This window comes from Amblyomma americanum, chromosome 1 (genome assembly GCF_052857255.1).
Source record: "Amblyomma americanum isolate KBUSLIRL-KWMA chromosome 1, ASM5285725v1, whole genome shotgun sequence".
In the NCBI taxonomy this organism is placed as follows: Eukaryota; Metazoa; Arthropoda; class Arachnida; order Ixodida; family Ixodidae; genus Amblyomma; species Amblyomma americanum.
In genome coordinates, this window is record NC_135497.1 from 451,649,364 (window position 1) to 451,667,678 (window position 18,315).

An 18,315-nucleotide genomic window follows, 5' to 3' on the forward strand; every position below is an offset into this window, starting at 1 on the left:
TTCCAGATACTTGTCATGCGTCTGTGAAAATTTTCTGCAGCTAGATAAACTAACTACAGTTATGCTGTGCTGCATAACTCGCGAAGCTCAGCGAGAGCGAAGTAATGAGTTATTATTTAGCGAGAGCTAGCGCAAATGTTTTCAGTCTTTTAAATTTGTGCCCCTATTCACCACTTCCTGGTTCAGCTGCCCACCCACTGTAAGACTTCTACCGCGTCTTTCCTTTTCTTAGCTACTTACAACCCCTGCGCCGAAGCAAGCACACACTTGCAGATGTTAACGAGCAGCGTGTACGTGCTCCTTGTGCCCAGCCTGCTGCATCTTTCCAGATCCGAATCTCGCGCATACGTGCGGCGCCCGAGAGGCGTTCGAAGGGCTTGGCTGCATGCACCGGGGGGTCACATCATCGTGTACCGAAGCCAGGCTGTAGCAGGTGGCACGCCAGTAACAGCTCTCGCTGTACATTGTAGAAGGCAAGCTTCGTGAGCGGCCTTCGGTTCTCTGCCGCCGCACTAAGGGCGCTTGTCATGGGTGCGTGCAGTTCGACGAGCTCCTGTACCGGCGGGAGGTGCAGGCGGCGCGGTCCAAGGATACGCAGCAGCAGGTCCAGCTCCAGGCGGAAGCGTGCGGGGGCGCCGAGCTGCCCAGCGAGGACAGCGGCGTGGACCTGGCCAGCGGCGGCCAGCAGGGCAGCCGGCAGCGCAGGCCTCCCTTCCGACGACACAGCAGCGGCGGTGAGTCCGGAGACAAGCAGCTGGCTGTCGAGGATCGTCGTTGGAGCAGCGTCAGTGAGCCGCCCATGGACCCCGACGTGGTACGTTGCTGCTTCTCATGAGTCCTCCCTGTGACCCGATAGTCGCGTGCACCGCTTTTGAGTCCCACACGAGAGCGCAGTCCTCGCTGACTGAAGGGTCCTGTATAGAACTTTAAAACCCCATTTTACACGAGGGGGTCGCAAACATGTGGCCAGTATAAAGCAGCGGCTCTTGTAAATTCTTGTAAGGTGGAGAAAGTACAAAAAATTAATTGTATAAATAGTAGCCACCCCCTTCGTGTCGCGAACAGCATTTAGTACCTGAGAAGCGGAGCACCGTTCCCCTTGATCACCGGTTTGCCTTTGGCCGCTCCCGGCTTCGGTGCCTCAGCGGCTTCTGTGCTCTGCCCCGAGTTTGGTCTGGGCAGCGTTATTTTGATAAAGGCGAAATACAGAACCGCTGGCGCAGCGTGATTCTGGTGCAGGCACAGAGCCCCGGATAATCTAAATAATCGTTTTACGGCGTGCCCCTTAATTCACGTGTAGCATGGGTGCGCAAGAACCCATTAATTGAGCTGCACGAAAACCACGCAGAGCAGTGCCTACAGCACGCATCCCTCGTTGAACTCTTATTAAACTTATTGCCTTTGGAATCGTCCTGTTTTGTATACTTTTCGATGATCAAGCCACTCGCCATGGCGTGCGCCCATGGGCAGCATATTTTTGCACGTGGTTCGAAATGTGCCCTCGTTGGCGACGCTAAGTTGCGGAAGTTCTCCAAGCACGGATGCGATGTATTGCATAAGCACGCGCATTCGTAATGCCGTATTCAGCGCCATGAAGTGATCGATCCATCCGTTTTGTGCCCTCGTTTTGGCTGGGCTCTTCAATATTTTGTGCGCTCCAGCTTGTTAAAGCAGAAGGGCAGATCGCCCAGAGCATGTTGTGCTGATCCTTTCCGGCGCCGTCATGACGCTTGCACAAAAAAGTAATGTGTGACATATTCAACAAGCTTTAAAGAGAAAGTTTTTGTCCCTCTAAGCACCTGGTTCTTCAAGCATTTGCAGAAATGCTGTCTCTAAGTTTTGTAGCGAGAGCTACACTACGCCACCCGCTTCGCGAGGCCAGCGTGGCTGTGCGCTGAGCCGTGGCTGCGCTCATGCCCGGAGTGACGTGAGAGCACGCACTGGTGTGCGTGCCGCGCGCCTACATTACGCTATCATTTCGAGCCTTCAGCATGGCGGCGCCGTGGCTGGTCACGTGGATGGTCACGTGGTGCGGAGCAGCTGCCGGGGGCGCGGCGCGCCGGCGAAACCAAATGGGGGAGGAGTGGAGAGGGGGGAGAGAGCAAATCCACGTCAACGGACGAAGATGAAGAAGGAACGCCTAGCGAAAGGGAGCGGCGAAAGACTAACTTTGCAATTCGACTGAGCGAGTTCCACGTGGCCAGCTGCAGCTATCGCGTCACTCCAGGTTTAACCAGAGCTAAACCGCAGCCGATTTTTTTTAATATTGGCGAGTGTGGTCCAGTTAGAATCACGTGGCGCATAAAGCTCATTGTTACCAAATTAGTGCGCCCCCTATTTAGTCCGCACAATAGCGGCTAGGTATCGAGGAGCGCGTTTGCGTAACGGCTACTGCCGACACCACACTTATCACTACACGTTGGGAAAAGTATGCATGGGAGCGCGGTCATCGCCTACACCTTTCAGTAGGGCAAGCGCATTAAACTGCACGCATTACAGCCAGTTTACGACTGAGGTAACTGCATGTGCTGCAACAGTGTTCGACCCTTAACGAATTCAAAATACGAGCGCTACTCAAAAAAGTGTCGATAGGGACTGCGCTCAGCTTCACACGTCTGTGGAATAAAGAAAAAGTAGATAGGACGATATTATGTTCAGTTATCGCCGCCGGCACCCGGCCATGCGGGGCGAGTTACCTTGGGTATTTGTATGTTTTCGGAGCATCCCTATATCTCACGAACGTGAGTCTCGGCGTTGGCTTGAATAAACGTAACCGGCACCCACGGCCATTCTGATTATCACGATAGCCAACTGCGCGTGCAGCCTTCGCTACCACCTGGAATTTTTTTTTTTCTGCTGAGTGCTGGTCACCGAGTACGCGCTCCATTTTCCCGTCTTTCGTGCTTCTTTACTCTGCACCTTTGGCCAGCATCACATGCAACCGTATGCGCCACTCACCGTTCCACAGCACAAAATTCTTAATTTAGACTCCACACAAACAATATGGAATGCTTTAAAGTAGCTATGTGAATTATATATGGTCGTGAACGCCATAAATAACGCCATATTTAGCTTGGGAATGTTTTCAAAGGACGTATTTTTATTTGTCAATCTGATTGTTTGCCCAGCACTCCTACATTGGCACAGCGTCAAATGCATTGTTCCACTCAGAATAGGAGCACGTTGCACATTCCCACCCGCAAGAGACGAGAACGAACGCTTAAGCAGCGTGCATGTCTGACCTCAAAAGATCTGTTGCATGCCATGCCGTGGCATGGCGCCACATAATCTCTATCACGAAACTCTCAAAGAAAAAAGGCGTTTACAGAGTTGTTCTTGGTGAAAGCGCTTTTCAGTGGAACATTGATAGCGAAATAGGTTCATTTGAGCTGCTCACCTTCCTTTTCCTTCCGGTAACATAACCGAAGCATATATATATATATATATATATATATATATATATATATATATATATATATATATATATATATATATATATATATAGAGAGAGAGAGAGAGAGAGAGAGAGAGAGAGAGAGAGATAAGCCACCGCGGTGGCTGAGTGGTTACGGCGCTCGGCTTGCTCAGCTAACAACTTTCTTTTCATTTAGGGATGTCATATTGTAACAAACAGCTGAAGCGTCCTGAGGCAAGCAGAAATTTTCTACGGGATACTGGTTCACTTGTGTCTATTTTGAGCCAGGAAAATGTTTGAAAGGCGCCGTTCTTCAGGCGTCATATGACCTTCACAGCCGCATATGGCGCCGTATTAAACTTTATGCCACTTGAAAATGAGATCGAAGCACAGCGCCATTTTATCGGAGGTGAAGTGCGACAGAGGGGAGGCCTAACGCGTCATCGTTAAAAGGGAACTTTGGGAAAAATTGGGGTTGGCCTTTTTACCTCTTCTCACGCTGCACTGCAGACCTTCGAATTAATTTAGACCACCTGGGGTTCTTGAACGCGCGTTGACGTCGCACAGCACACAGGTGATTTTAGCGTTTCGCTTCCATCGAAATTCGGCCACCGCGACTGGGATTGAGCCCGGTTCCTCCGGTTCAACAGGCGAGCAGCGCCCTAAACAGAATAGTATATATATATATATATATAGCTCTCGAATAGCTATTGCAATAGCTATTCGAGAGCTTGACAGTGAGGAAGTGTTTGCCGTATACTTACAGACGGTGCGAGCCGCATTTGGGAGATCATAAACCTGCGTTATTCCATGTCAGAACACTGCATGGCTCGCTGCGCCCTCGCACTTAACTTGCGTTTGTTTGGTGTAATTGCTGATCAAGCTGTAAGAAGTTACGAAGTCCAACTGTGCTAGTAGGCAGATAAAGAACTCATACGCAACTTATAATCACTTCTCAATGCAGGAAAGTGCTGTTAGAAAGAATCTGTTCTGTTTTTCTCTTCCTTCGACACGGCTGGTAGTCAGCGGCTGCAAATTTTTCCACCAATGAGAAACAGAAGTGCCGCAACGTGTCCAGGCACAGAAATGCTCAAACGCTTTAATTGGAGGAAGGAAGCTTTGCATGCATAGATAAATGACAGCGCGGAGATTGCAGCTGATTTAAAGTCTAGTTTTTAAATTTTGATGCAGAACAAAACTGCGAAACATTTCCGATGTTGTCTTGGCTCGATAGGAACATTACAACAAAGCAGCAGGCCAGTACTTGGTTCCGCAATCGTTCAAGGTCTTTTACAAACTGACAGGAAAGCACGACGTCGTGGCTAAACTATACAAAATGATTCCGGAACGGAATCGTACTCGAATTCACTAAACGAAGCGTACGTTTGTTCATTTTTTCTGTCCCAGCCGTCCATCAGACTTTAATTGTACATCGGAATAATTATATTCATTATATTTATTAAGGCATAACAGACCGTGCCCGAATTTTTTTCAGCTTTCCATACATTGGAAAAAAGCTGGAAAAAAACTTTCTGTCTAAAGTTCCCCCCCCCCCCCCCCCCCCCCCCGATTCCTCCCATCGCTACTTCTAGCCAGCGATAGGCTTGTTTGAATAATGAAGGTTTTTATCATGAATCAAATACCGGTGGTTCGGAAAAATTGTCAGTTGTTGCCTCGAACACCTTAAGGTGTAAAAAATGCACCACATGCAAAAAATACAGGCATGTAATAAATGCAATTTTCGCGGCAATTTTTCCTCGAACTAAGGGCAGTTTTGATATTACTTAGCGACATTTTCTGCAGGTTTATTTTTTGACGTGATAGAACACACAAGGTCAGCCTGCATTTCGATGACACACCTAACCCATTTGATACTGGAGGTTTATAAGCAAAAGCTTTTTATTTCGTGACCTAGGTGAAATTTTTTGAGCATATTAGAAGTAATTTTATGACCACTCCGACAAAATTTCGCTGATATATCTCAAGAAAACTTTTCTATATATTTTTTTTTCTCTGAATCTTGCTAGAAAGCTGCGCAATGAAGAAAATGTGGCAGAAGCCTTCGAACTGGCGGGCTACAGGTCAAGATATTCTTAGAATTTTTTCGCAAAGCACAAATTTTGTTCTTGAAGTTTTGCTTTGCAGTGCCCATGTACATCTACAGGGAGAAGAAAATTTCGCACGAGAAATTTAAACTGCATAAATTTGAAGAACAACGAATGTATTGGACTGCAATATGGTCCTAGGAGTGCAAGAAAACAAACGGGTTCAAAATAGATGAAAAAGTCGTGAAGAAATTTATTGCGCACGATCTAGCCAGAAAAACGTAAAGGATAAAAACGCCTCTTGTTCCAGCGTTTCTCGGTAATACCCGTAATTGAGAACTGCCGCGGTTCACAAAACAATTTTTTTCGAGTACTTGCCAATCGATTTTTGCAATGAAACTTCGGAACAGCATAAAAAATGAGGCGTACTAGCGGATACAATATTTTTCGGCCATTTTTTTGTTGGGGGGGGGGGGCGATAAAGTCGCGCGACTGGGCGACATAGCAGTAAACAATTTTACCGGGTGTTTTAGCGAACGCTTTCAAGAATTTTCAAAAATAGGCTTTTTGAAGTAAAAATATGGCTTTTGCGGCATAGTATTACCAGTTTTAGCGGACACCAGAAAAGCGGTGAATCGTCTTAAGCAGTAATCTGGTTAAGTGTTCTTTGATAATTAACAAGTAGTAGAGATAGGCGCCTAGTTGCAATTAGAGATTTGTAGCCGGTCGTTAGTAACAGCAATATCAGTTTTTAAAATTTCAAAAACGCGATTAACCTCCCTGCTGTGGCTCGACAAAATTTGGCTGCATCGTGCAAAAATATATGCGCTTCCGAAAGCGTGCCGGAAGAGCAATCTCTCCAGTGCACGTAATATAGTCGAGCAAGCTAAACTTTTTCGAGCCACAGCGCCAAGGGTAATCGAGTTTTTGAAATTCTAAAGACTGATATGACTATTACTGACGACCGGCTACAAAATCTGTAACTGCAACCAGGTGCCTCTTTTACTGAAAAAGTTAATTATTAAATATTAGTTAACCAGCTTGCTGCTTAAGACGATCCACCGGTTTTTGGTGTCCGTCAAAACTGTTAATACTTTGCCGAAAAGGCGATTTTTTTACTTCAACAAGCCCATTTTTTTGAAAATTTTTGAAAGTGTGCTGAAACACCCGGTATACTCGAGCGCAGCTTTCTGCGGCTTTTCAGTGGAAGCTATACGAGCGCGCGCCGCCATGTTACACGCCCTCCGGCCGCATTGGTCTCAATTCACGGACATCTAACGCTCTTCCTTCATATTATCTTGATGGCACTCCTCTTGATTGCGTAAAAACGTATAAGTACTTAGGAATTCATATCACTCAAAACTTAACATGGTCTATTCATATTGACTACGTGATTAATAACGCTAACCGCATGTTAGGATTCTTACGTCGCAAATTCTCTACCGCTCCCTCTTTCCTTAAACTTCTACTCTATAAAACACTCATGCGTACTAAACTAGAATACGCAGCATCAATATGGGACCCTACGCATGAAAACCTCACATATTCCTTGGAATTAGTCCAAAATAATTCCATTCGCTTCATCTTTCAAATTACAACCGTACGGCAAGCATCACAGCCATGAAATCTAACGTCTCACTCCCACCGTTACAATCTCGCCGCAAAATTGGTCGCCTAACGCTATTTCACAAGCTATATCATCACGTTGCACTTCACAACTATTTCATGTCACCCCCCGAATACATTTCACGTCGCATCGATCACCGCCACCAGGTTGGCATCCCAACATGCCACACCAAATCTTCTTTTCAGTCTTATCTTCCCCGCACATCTGTGTAATGGAACCGCCTTCCCCCCGATATTGCAGCCATTCCTGATAATAAAATCTTTCATAACGCTGTAGCTAATATTGTTTATTCTGAACTAAGTTGATTGTGTGTTTTATCTGTTTCACTGTATTGTATACATTGTTTCTATACTATTTACGTTTACTGGATGTCATCTGTTTTATTCTGGAGGAAATTTCTTTGTAATACCTATTTTCCCTGTATTCTATTTCATTGTTGTTTATCCTAAACCCACTCCCCTCTGTAATGCCTTTGGCCCTGAGGGTACAATAAATAAATAAATAAATAAATTTCTATGGAGGCGAAATTCCAGAGGCCCGTGTGCTGTGCGATGTCAGTGCATGGTAAAGAACCCCAGGTGGTCGAAATTTCCGGAGCCCTTCACTACGGCGTCCCTCATAGCCCGAGTCACTTTGGGGCGCTAAACCCCCATAACCTAACCATCTTAAACGCCCATCTCTCTCCCTCGTGACCGCGTGATAAGAGCGCGCTTGTGAAAGCCTTGCGCCTCGGCCTCGTAGCTTCCACTGCATAGCTCAATAAAGGCCGAGTTTGGGCGAGTTGGTTTACCATGCTGAACGTAAAAGCGCAAAAAACAAGGACGTAGAATGATACACACAACACGAGCGCTCGTGTTGTGTGTCTTATTCTACGTCCTTGTTTTTTGCGCTTTTACGTTCAGCACTGCATATTGCCACAGAAAGCTGTCCCCGAGTGTAGGCCCATTTAAGACAGAAAACGTTATTGCTGAAAGTAAGGCTGACTAATGGATTTCAGGACTGGAAACAGCACTCGCAGCATGTGCCGATGCTGCATAATGCGCTATACTGCCCACAACCGAACAGCGTCGGGAGCAGGCGACGGACAAGCTGCGAGCGCAGGGAAATGTGAGCAGCGGTGTCTCGCCAGCAGCTCGCGATCGATAGCACGTGCTCGCAGTTCCTTCGAGTGATTTGCGTGTTTGGTGCAACAACGTTGAGCGTCATGCAGCTAGCCGTGTTCGGCGCGTAGTTCACCTTGGCTTGCGTGGCAGAGTTTGAAAGAACACGCGCGCAGCAGGGTGAGGTAGGAAGAACCTAACGGCGCGTTGACGGGGGCGCCTGCTGTCAAACACTTTTTACGGCCTTCCCGCAGCAGTGCACAAGCGAAGACTGCGTTGACGGACACTTGGCCCAATTGTGCTGGCGTTTTTGCTTCGCTCCGACGCTTACCTACATGCAGAGTAGCCGGCGCACAGCGCCGTATCTTTGGCACTTACAAGTGTTCGCATTCCGGTTTGTTTTCCAGCTGTATTTCTGCTCCCCGTCCATGACTGAGCGTCACGGGCTATAAGACGAGCAGCCGCGGCGTCATCGTCGTCCCGCGGACTCCGCCCTGGGAACGAAACTGCGCATGCGTGCCAGAAAGCCATACCCCGAACCGAGGGCCCTGCCAGTCCGGCCTTTAGCGCCACACGGTGCCAAGACACCTGCGAGCTCCCGCCGGCACACGGCGCGTGTGCACTGGCCGGTAAAAACGGTAGTATTTGGCAAGGCTGCTGCTTGGTTAGAGCGCCGGTCAGCAATCTGCTGCCAGATTCCCAGCAGCCGTGAGAAATCAGTTCGTGATCGGCAGGCGTGTCACACCGTGCGCGTCACTCGTTGTGTTCGTTTACGTGACAAAAAGAAATGGCATGCGCCGTTTGCTAGCACTGCTTACTTCTTCTTGGTTTCGCCTTTTTCGAGGCCAAGGGAATCACGAATAAAGCAGCTAGGCTTGTACTGGGAAATTGTTGCCAATAGCCTAGCACGAGAGAACCCAAACGGGGGCTCAAACGACAAGAACTCAACGCCCGCAGAAAAAGTCACGGGACAGAATTTTTTTCGTATCATTCACTGTTAGATGAACGGACATGTCATCTAATACAGGGGACCTTTTAAAGCTTGACTGTGTGCAACGAATGTCATCTTCTGTGCAGAGAAAAAAATCTGACTCAGTCTCGGATAGGGGACCGCTAATTACCAGTAGAGTGTGAAAATGGCACACGTCGGGAAGTGAACGACGGCGCGCTGAAGTTTTGGATACTGTATTTAGGCGCATAATTAACACGCTCTACTTTGGCTCTCAAAAAGTATACAGTGTTTTTTCTATCGCATAATAAACGCGCTGCTTTCTTTTGGCGTGCAGTCTGTTGATGATGATAGTGAATGTTAGCAGGCGGCCATTTTTTGAGTGCCGAAACAAACTGCACAGTAGGCATCATCTGTCGAATTTCACGACAGGTCTGTACATCTTACCCCCCTCCCCCTGCGACTAACAGCCGGTAAGAATGTTCCGCGAGGATTTTAAGAGCCAGCAAAAAGCGCTTCTGGTCACAGACGGTTTGTCTGTTAGATCTGCCACATTAATGAATGTAACGACTTGTTTCGCTTGGGCGTCGTGCTTAATCCTCTGAGGTCTGTAGTCGGCTACAACTCTAAAAAGAAGCGGCTGGTGCCCCTCAAATGGGGCCCTCCAGCCAATGGCGTTTACCAATTTTCATGACGGCGCGGTTGATTCGATTAAACCGTGGTTGATGCCCTTTAATCTACCAGACCCTGCGATGTCACGCTAGCTGGTCTAAGGAAACCATGGACAAAATTATAAGAATCGGTCTAGGCTGTTGGCTGGAGGGCAACCTTTGAGGAGCATTTGCCGCTTTGTTCGTTAGTAGTATCCGTCCATAGAGTAAACTCTAGTTTTTCTCTCTTCAGACGGCTATGTTTGCCGGTACGCGAGTTGTACGTGCGGGTTTAGATAAAAGTTTTTCACCATGCTCTAAAGCACGGAAGCCGTACTGAAGTATGCGTTTTGTTTCATTTAGAAGGCGACTTGTACCGAGAGAAGTGTCTATATCCCCAGCTTATTTTCTATCCTGTTTTTATCATTTCAATTACTTCTCAATATTTTCACCCGCGTGATGAAACAGAATTTGGAGACGTTTTATGGGGGAAAAGTGCATTAATTATGCGAGTCAATATGGTATATTCTCAAGAAGACTTTAAATGCTCGTCTGCTTAGCTGATTAACTAGACTGCATGCTTTCCGTGGACTGTTCCTTCTGAGAAATTATCACTAATATATGTTTCCTTTTCTGGACACACCTAGTTTTTAACTCTTTTGCTTGAAGTTTTCTAACGTCATCTGAAATATTCGTTCTTAGGAAAACGGCGCTATCATTTTCCAGCAAGCTCCCTTTGTGCAAGTGCCTACAGAATATGCGCATTAATCTGTAACGAGTCACATTATTTGCTGAACTATTACTTTTCTTTCTTTTATGAAGATTCCACAAGTTGAGAAATGATAGTAACACATGAGTCGTATACGTCACATGCCGGCACGGAAGTCAGGAAAGAATGGCAGTTGTATAGCTTAATCTCGAATCCGAGGCGTTTGTTGTCAGTTGTCTCAATCATAATAGCTCATCCGCTGGTTTCTTGAAAGGCATCGGTAGCAAACTGAAGAATACCGGACCAGACAAAAAAAAATAGTCCGACATTTTTTGTTGAATAACGTAGGAAATGTGGTTACTTTCTTCAGAACGAATGTTGATCAAGAGAGAGAGAGAGAGAGAGAGCTCTATAATGAAGAACAGAGATTCTAGCCGGCGTGAATATTCGCTGACACGCTACTCTGCGTAGGCGAGGGAGTTGGGGAGGAAAGATGGAAGAAGGGTGCTAGAAAAGAGTGCGGTCATTGAAGAGGGCTGTAAAGAGATAGTTCACAGCATGATGGCTTCTTTGGATGAGTCTGAAGTTCTGTGCTCGTACTGCGGGGTGATCAAGTGTTCGGGCAAGCCCTGCGTTCAATGTTGATTGATGCAAGATGACACCAGCTTGTCTCCTATGGCAGTTTGATGTTAATAGAATGATTCATTGCCGCTTCATTGCCATAGTCCGCTAGTGTGCTCCGATATTTTACCGCAACTTGATTTTGCGTCAAAAATTACGGAGGCCGCCTAAGACTACTTATCTGCTTTGAATGCGAAAGCATTGTTTTTGTTTTTATTTCCTTTTTCTCTTCTTTATCTTCTCTTCCTTTCTAATGACACGCCTGCTCATTAGCATACGGCCGTAAAGAACCGCATATATTAGGTTCACCTTTGTTCGCCAAGGTTGCGGGCTCGCCTCACAACCTGAAAGTGCTGGGCTCGATTGCCCGCACCTCCGGAAGGAATTTTATTTTCTTCTGGCTGGTTACGTGGGTTTTGGGACGTCACTTTTTCTGGACATCGGGCTTCGTTGCAGATGCGTCATATAATGCTTTCGCATTAATATTCATATATTCGATCGTGCGAGCATTCAGTTATGACCAGGTTAAAACATAATCGCAGTTGATTATTCCAAAAACATTCTAGCTTTCCATTTTGGTGATAAACGAGTGTTGAGCAAGTTGATACAGGAAAGACAAGGAACACAGTGAAGTGCCGATGCCTCGGCGCTTGTAAGCCAAATATTAAACAGATTCGAAATCCTTAATGAACCTGCTGATGCCGCAGCTAGGGCCGGCTTCACGTGCACAAAAGAAGCTCGAATCCATTGAAAACTGCCTCTTAAGGTCATGCACAGTACCCTTGAAAACAGCAGGGATCTCACTTAAAGTGCTTACAGTGTAGGAAAATTCATCCTGCAGTGCCGACTCATGCTCCTTATGTTTACACTTCGGATCGGGAAACCGCCATCCTCTTCTCGTAATGGAATATCGTCACGAAAACTTGAAAACTTCCAAAATGGTAACTGTTGTTTAAGTCGTAGGACGAGCAAAGCAACAATGCAACGAGGAGGAGAAAAAGTGAGGAAATAAGAAAATTTCGCAAAACTAGTCTCAGGTCGGCAATGTGCATTAAACTAATGATTGAGCACTTGGAGATGCTGCCCCAGCGCTATGATACGAGGACACAAGGACAACACGGGCAACATGACGGCGCTGACGGTCAACTCTTTATTAATTCGTCAAATCAGCACAATATTCACGGTGTTTTACCTGAGACTTTACACAATTTTTAAAAATGAGGTTTTTCAGTTAGAAGAGCGCTTTTTGCAGCATAGCATTGTCAGCGGTGTAGTACATCGGAATAAAGCTAAGACGTGCTAACTAGCAGGCTTGTTAACTAATACTGAATAGTTAACTTTTTAACGATTACAGTTAGGCTCCTTAATTATTGAGGACCATGTAGCCCACCGTGAGTAATATCTATATCAATTTTTAGAATTCCGAAGATGCGGTTGCCCTCGGCTCTGAGGCCCAACAAATTTTGGCTATTTCCACGAGTTACGTGCACTGCAGATGTTGCTTTGTCTGCGAGCTTTTCGGGAGCGTGTATTTTGGAGTGATTCAGCCAAAATTTCTTGGGCCACAGCCCCGATGGTAACCGCGCTTTCGAAGTTCAAAAAATTGATATGGATGTTGCTTTCGGTGGGCTGCTCGCCTCTCAATAATTAAGGAGCCTAAGAGTAAGAGTTAGAAAGTTAACTATTCAATATCAGTTAACCAGCCTGCTTAATATAAGTGCTCAGTTCAATATTAGTTAAACACCCTGTAGAGCGCATAGGCACCGCTCTGGTACACCTCATGTGCTGGGTGATTTCCAGGACATTCTATCCATCGGAAAGTATTTTACAACTATTATCATCAGCCGGGTCATCGCCGCTACAAATGCTGCAACTAGCCGCATCAGACCTGCTAAACTCTGAATAGTTGTTGTCCCCTCAAAGTTGGCAGCGCGTTGTCAGTTTGCAAGCTTTGTTGCTGTGACCACAGCGCCAGATATTCCTGCACAGCAAAGGTTTAAGATGTAATGGGTCTACTTAGTACACCATGGGCCATACTTTAAGCTGGGACAGGCATGAAGACGCCGCAAATGCCGCGATCATGGATCCAGTCGCCACACTAGAGCCATAAGCATCTCTGCGACACCGGAACACAGAGATGATGCCCACAGCAGCTTTCTGCAAGTCCTCGAGCATTTACTAAGGAGAGGAGAGTGGGTCCATACCGTGGCTGATGCCACTGGTGAAAGCCAATTGTTCAGGGTGGAAAGAATTTTTGGGTGAAGAGGCGAGGGGTGTGCACTGCACCAAGTACCGTACGCATTGCACATCCGAGAATCGGCACAAAATTCCCCTCCTGCCGAAAGGACGAGCCTCAGAAACATCCATTTTGTGGCTAGTAATAGCCTTTACCCACTCGCGGACCAATTATGGGGTTTTAAGCATAAGGGCTCCATCGCCAATAGGTACAAACTTCACTGGAAGCACACTGACACCATTTCTTCCGAAAGATTCCAGGGGCAAGCTTTTGGCCGGCAGGCTGGCTAACCATGATGCCGGACCCCACCTTGGGAGACTAAACACATAGCTCGATGCCTAAGGGGACATTAACCTTAAATTCAGCTAAAAACATCACTTGGCCAAACGGCCTCACCGGAGAAGATTCCAGAGAAAGCCAGCAGGAGGCAACAGGATTGAAGACAGGCACAGAGGCAGAAGCGGGCCGACCTGCAGTTTCTTGTGCCCTCGGGAATTTTCACATACTCACGAGGGGATTTCATCACACAGGAAAGGCACAAAGACAGCTGATATTGCGCGTAATTACGTCAAAAGAGAAAAGGAGAAGCAAGCACCCTTGTCTCTCATGTCCTCCTCTTCCTCCGCTTTCGTCATTTATTCTACCTTCACAGATCTGCTCTGGCGGTTTCCCCGTTGTGCGCAGTTTGTGCCGACCCTAAGACAACAGATCACTACCTGATGTTCTGCCGCCGCTTCTCTTCTTGGAGGAGGCGCCTGTTACAAATTCCTTTTCTCCAGTTGGGTCTGCCGGTGTCCTCTGCGGTTGTTCTTTCCATTGACGCTTCTTTGCTTGGACGAAGCAACTGGAGTGTGCGCTCTACTGTGCAAAATTTCCTTCTAACAACGCAGCGGCTCCCATTGTCAAGTTTATTTTTTCCCTCCCCGCCTTCAGTCGGTGCGAAATTAAGACATTACATGCGTTGTATTCCAACTTGCACATAAAATCATTGTGCCGTCTTCGGTCTTCTAGTTTACAGTCATTCCGACGTCCAATCTGTCAGGCTATACCCTATTCACAATTCTTTTCGCCCTGTAAACGCTCCTGTTTCCAGCAATTCATCGCCTGTGTCTTGGCCGCTCCCACGTAGTGGGTATGTGCCAAATTTATTTGAGGCCAATCAACTTATCATGCAAGTCGTGCTGTGTGCCAAGATGCTGTCATGCCAACACTCCCAGTTATCTATTTTACATGGCATGTCCTAGCAATAAAAGCGCCAGTATTACGGTTTCCCGCCTTGCATTTGATGCCGCAATAATTAATTTTAGTCAGCTCTACCGTAGCTCAACGTTGCTGCCAGTAAGCGTTCATAGGTTGTGTTCTTGTTAGCCTTACAGAATGTGGCACATACCCACACTGGGAAATCTGCCAAGAATTCGGAGGAAGAGGTTGCTATTCACCTGTACTCAATAACAGCAAAACAAATGCACGCAGGAGTGCAACACCGGTAGATTCTATCTCAAGCAAGGCATGGACTGAAAAGGAGTAACAGTTGCATTGCTTGCGCACCGGTGGTAACCTGCGTATGTACTGATGCAATCATCATCAGTGGGCAATCATCATCATCAGCAACAACATGATTACGCTCACTGCAGAGTGAAGTCAATCATCAATCAATTAACCAATCACATGCAAGACGTGTGCTGCTTCGACTGACTAGCCGCTGCTGCGTGCGCTCGTGTGGCTCGCTCTTGGCCTCCCGGTCTAGACGAGCGCTGGCCGCTTCTCAGACGGCTCTCACCTTGGCAGCTGTGCTGGTCGGGTCCCTCCGCTGCTCCTCAGAGGGTTCACAGCTTGGCGGGGATCCCAGTCGACTACGTCCGCACCTGAGAGCCGTGTCGCAAGGTTTGGCGCCTCGACTCTCGCGATGGGACGACGCAACTGCGGCCTCGACAATTCTGGCCCTCGACCGGAAGACTTGCTCCGGTTCCTGGATCCCCAACGACTCCTGGACTCCCTCATCCGATCTCTCGATGCGGCTTTGCAGCGGCACCTGCGCAACTTGCTGCCGACTCCTCCGAACATGGGCTCCGGCCTGGGCCTGCCACCGCTTCCCCCGACTTCAGATCGGTTCCCCCGCCGCCGACGCCCAGTGAATCGTTTCAAGGCTCCCCGCACTCCAGGACGTAGACTTCCTTTTCTTTCAATGGAAGAAGACCAGGAAGACCCATGGAACTCGTCGACCAATATCACCTCGCCAACCGAGACGCAGCATACCCCAGGGCAAAGTGACACCGGTGAGATACAACTTCCCCAAAATTCGTCGGAGCACGGCTGGGTCCGTCTGCCAGCATCGCTTGCCCCGGCTCAGCACCAGAGCATGGCTCTTGACCGACCGACTGAAAAAAACGCATCCGGACCTGTTCTTCCCCTGTTTCCGGTTGAATCAGTTCCGCCAGACCTTCTGCGCTCATGGCTGGCCGGTGAATCGGTGATGATCATCTTCGCGGTCATCCCCTTGCCACCTCAGGAGGAGCGCCCTGCTGACGACCCAGAAGAGTAGAAGAATAGACAAGGAGAGAAATTCAAACCACGCCCGTGTGCCAGTAGGAAATGCCCTCGACTGGCCTGGAGATCCTGAAGCCTTCATGGCTAAGCATTTTTTTCCTTCTGCTTTGTTCGACCCCGACTGGCCCAGGATTACAGAAGCCTTCTTTGTCAAGCGGTTTTTTTTTGTTTGCCCCCGACTGGCGCTTACTTCCTGGAGCCTTCATTGTCAAGCTTTTTTCTTTGTTCGTTGAAAAATAAATGTCGCCTGCTTTCTTTTCTTTCCGCAGTCTTGACTAGTCTTCTTTCTTCAAATAGAACTGGGAACGCCACGGCAGAGTAGAACCTAAGCTGAAAACGCTTAGAAGATGTAGAATTAACAGCAGTCTGCTGCAATCAATACAGCAGCCATAATCGGTGCTCAGGCAGACTGGAATTTAGCACGAGAGTCCACCTGAGCTATTGCGCCCACGTTTCACAGGAGCGACAGGGATATGAGAAAGATTAAAACAAACTGCAAACAATTAACAGGGCAAAAGCAGTTAACAGCAAATAAAAACCCAAGAAAGCAAAAGGCCGAGTCATTACGCCAAAAGCGGAAATGATGGTCAACAAAGAACGCCCCAGCAACACCTAAAACCAATTAAAAGTAACAAAAGCCGGTGACACGGCGGCCAACCGTTATCACGCCAAAACACTTAAAAGTGTTTAAAACAAAAGAGGTCAGTACGGGCTAGAAAGCGGTAGAAAGTGAATACACAGCTATTTATAGGAAAACACTTTACCGAGCTGCCCAGCTGGGGTTGGTATACGCAAGAATGGAGCGTGTTCCAAGAATGGCCTTTATTTTTTCATGTAGAAAGATAGAAGGGGTGCTGAAGCAGGGTGTGCTACCTTTTCAATGAGAAAACGGTCAATTATTACCGGGTCAACTTTGCTTTTTGCCGTCGCCAGAAATTTTGTGTCCAAGATCTGGGTTGATTCCGATGGTTGTACATGTGTCGCGCTGGCTTGTTTTGTACGCTTATATCCTCGTTACACGGACAGGCTAACTATATTTACGCTTAACTGAAGTTATAGGGCTTAACTATGGTTAGCGCAAACCGTAGTTACACGCGCTTACACGAGGTTTGAGCATATTTGTTAGTGTGACGGAAACACCATGTGATCACCTCCATTGCCAATTTGTGACTGCACCTATGCCAGTACATTATTAAATAAGGTTACTTAAAAAAAGGTAAATGAAATAAAAAATGGTTGTTTACGCACTACAACCTGTGGGGCAGAGTTTTGCTTACGCATGCGGCGGACATTAACGAGAACCTGAACGAAGTCTACAAACAATGATTTAGCAGACTTTTTAACCGACATGATAGCCACCTGTAGCCGCTACTTTCCTGGGAGCCGTCATGGGAGCATTGTGCGTCTTTTGGCTGCAATCGCGCCTCGTGTACGTGATTAGTGCAGTCAAGTGCGGCGTCTAATTGCCTGCATATGTTCTGTGTGTGCAATATCGTGTATTGTGAGTGCGTCGACGTTGAGCACTCAGGCTGCGATGGTTTCAAGCGGGCCTACGGTGGACGGTGGGGACGACTCCGACTTCGAATTTTGGACTGCTTTCGCGGCGCATCAGGCAGCAGCTTGCTCTGAGCGCCGACATCGACATGCTGGAAGTGAAAAGCAGGCGTCATCGAAGGCGATCTGAACGGCTTTTGTTGGCGGCGATTCTTCAGTGCACGCGGCAGCGAGCGTTATGGTTGTACCCACGCTCAAACTCGAGGTACGAAACGACGCTGGCCCATCTTCCGGTCAGCGGCTTCCGCGATAATATCAGGATGAACCGCCCCACATTTCACTATATTGTGGGCGTTTGCCAGAGCATGCGTCGGCAAGACACCGGCATGCGAAAGGCAATTGCTCTGGAAAAACGCGTGGCGATTGGCCTTTACCGCCTCGCAACGTCAGCTGAAGAGCAGACTGTCAAAATCCTCTTTGGCGTGAGCCCTGCCTTCGTGAACATGATATTCCGTGAGTTCTGCACCGTAATTGTGCACAGTTTGGAAGCGCGATTTGTGGGCTTCCGGAAGTTGGATGAATTGCAGGTACACATGAGCCAGTTCGCTGCAGTTTGTGGCTTTCCTCAAAGTGTTGGTGCTCTGGATGGCTGCCACATCGAGGTGTGCCCTCTAAAGGAGGAGGCGGCAGATTATTTTAACTATAAAGGGTGGTACAGCACCGTCCTCCTCGCTGTGACTGACAACAGATACAAGTTCCTGTACACCAACAGTGGGAGTCCTGGAAGAAACAATGACTCTGCAGTGTTTCAGATCTCACAACTTCCACGTACTTTCCTGATAGTAGTGTGTAACACTACCATCAGGGGCCCCACACGGACACTTCGGGGAAGGCGCAATCCTGAACTTGTACAAATATGCGG

The 18,315-nt window shown here is 47.6% G+C and overlaps 1 protein-coding gene across 1 annotated transcript in view; it reads left to right on the forward strand.

The window, feature by feature from the left end:
• dysc (whirlin protein dyschronic) overlaps positions 1 to 18,315 on the forward strand; it is a 352,774-nt gene that overhangs the window by 170,806 nt on the left and 163,653 nt on the right. The window contains exon 9 of the mRNA XM_077650615.1: positions 542 to 814. Coding sequence (XP_077506741.1) covers positions 542 to 814 — 273 coding nt within the window. The remainder of the gene's footprint in view (positions 1 to 541; positions 815 to 18,315) is intronic.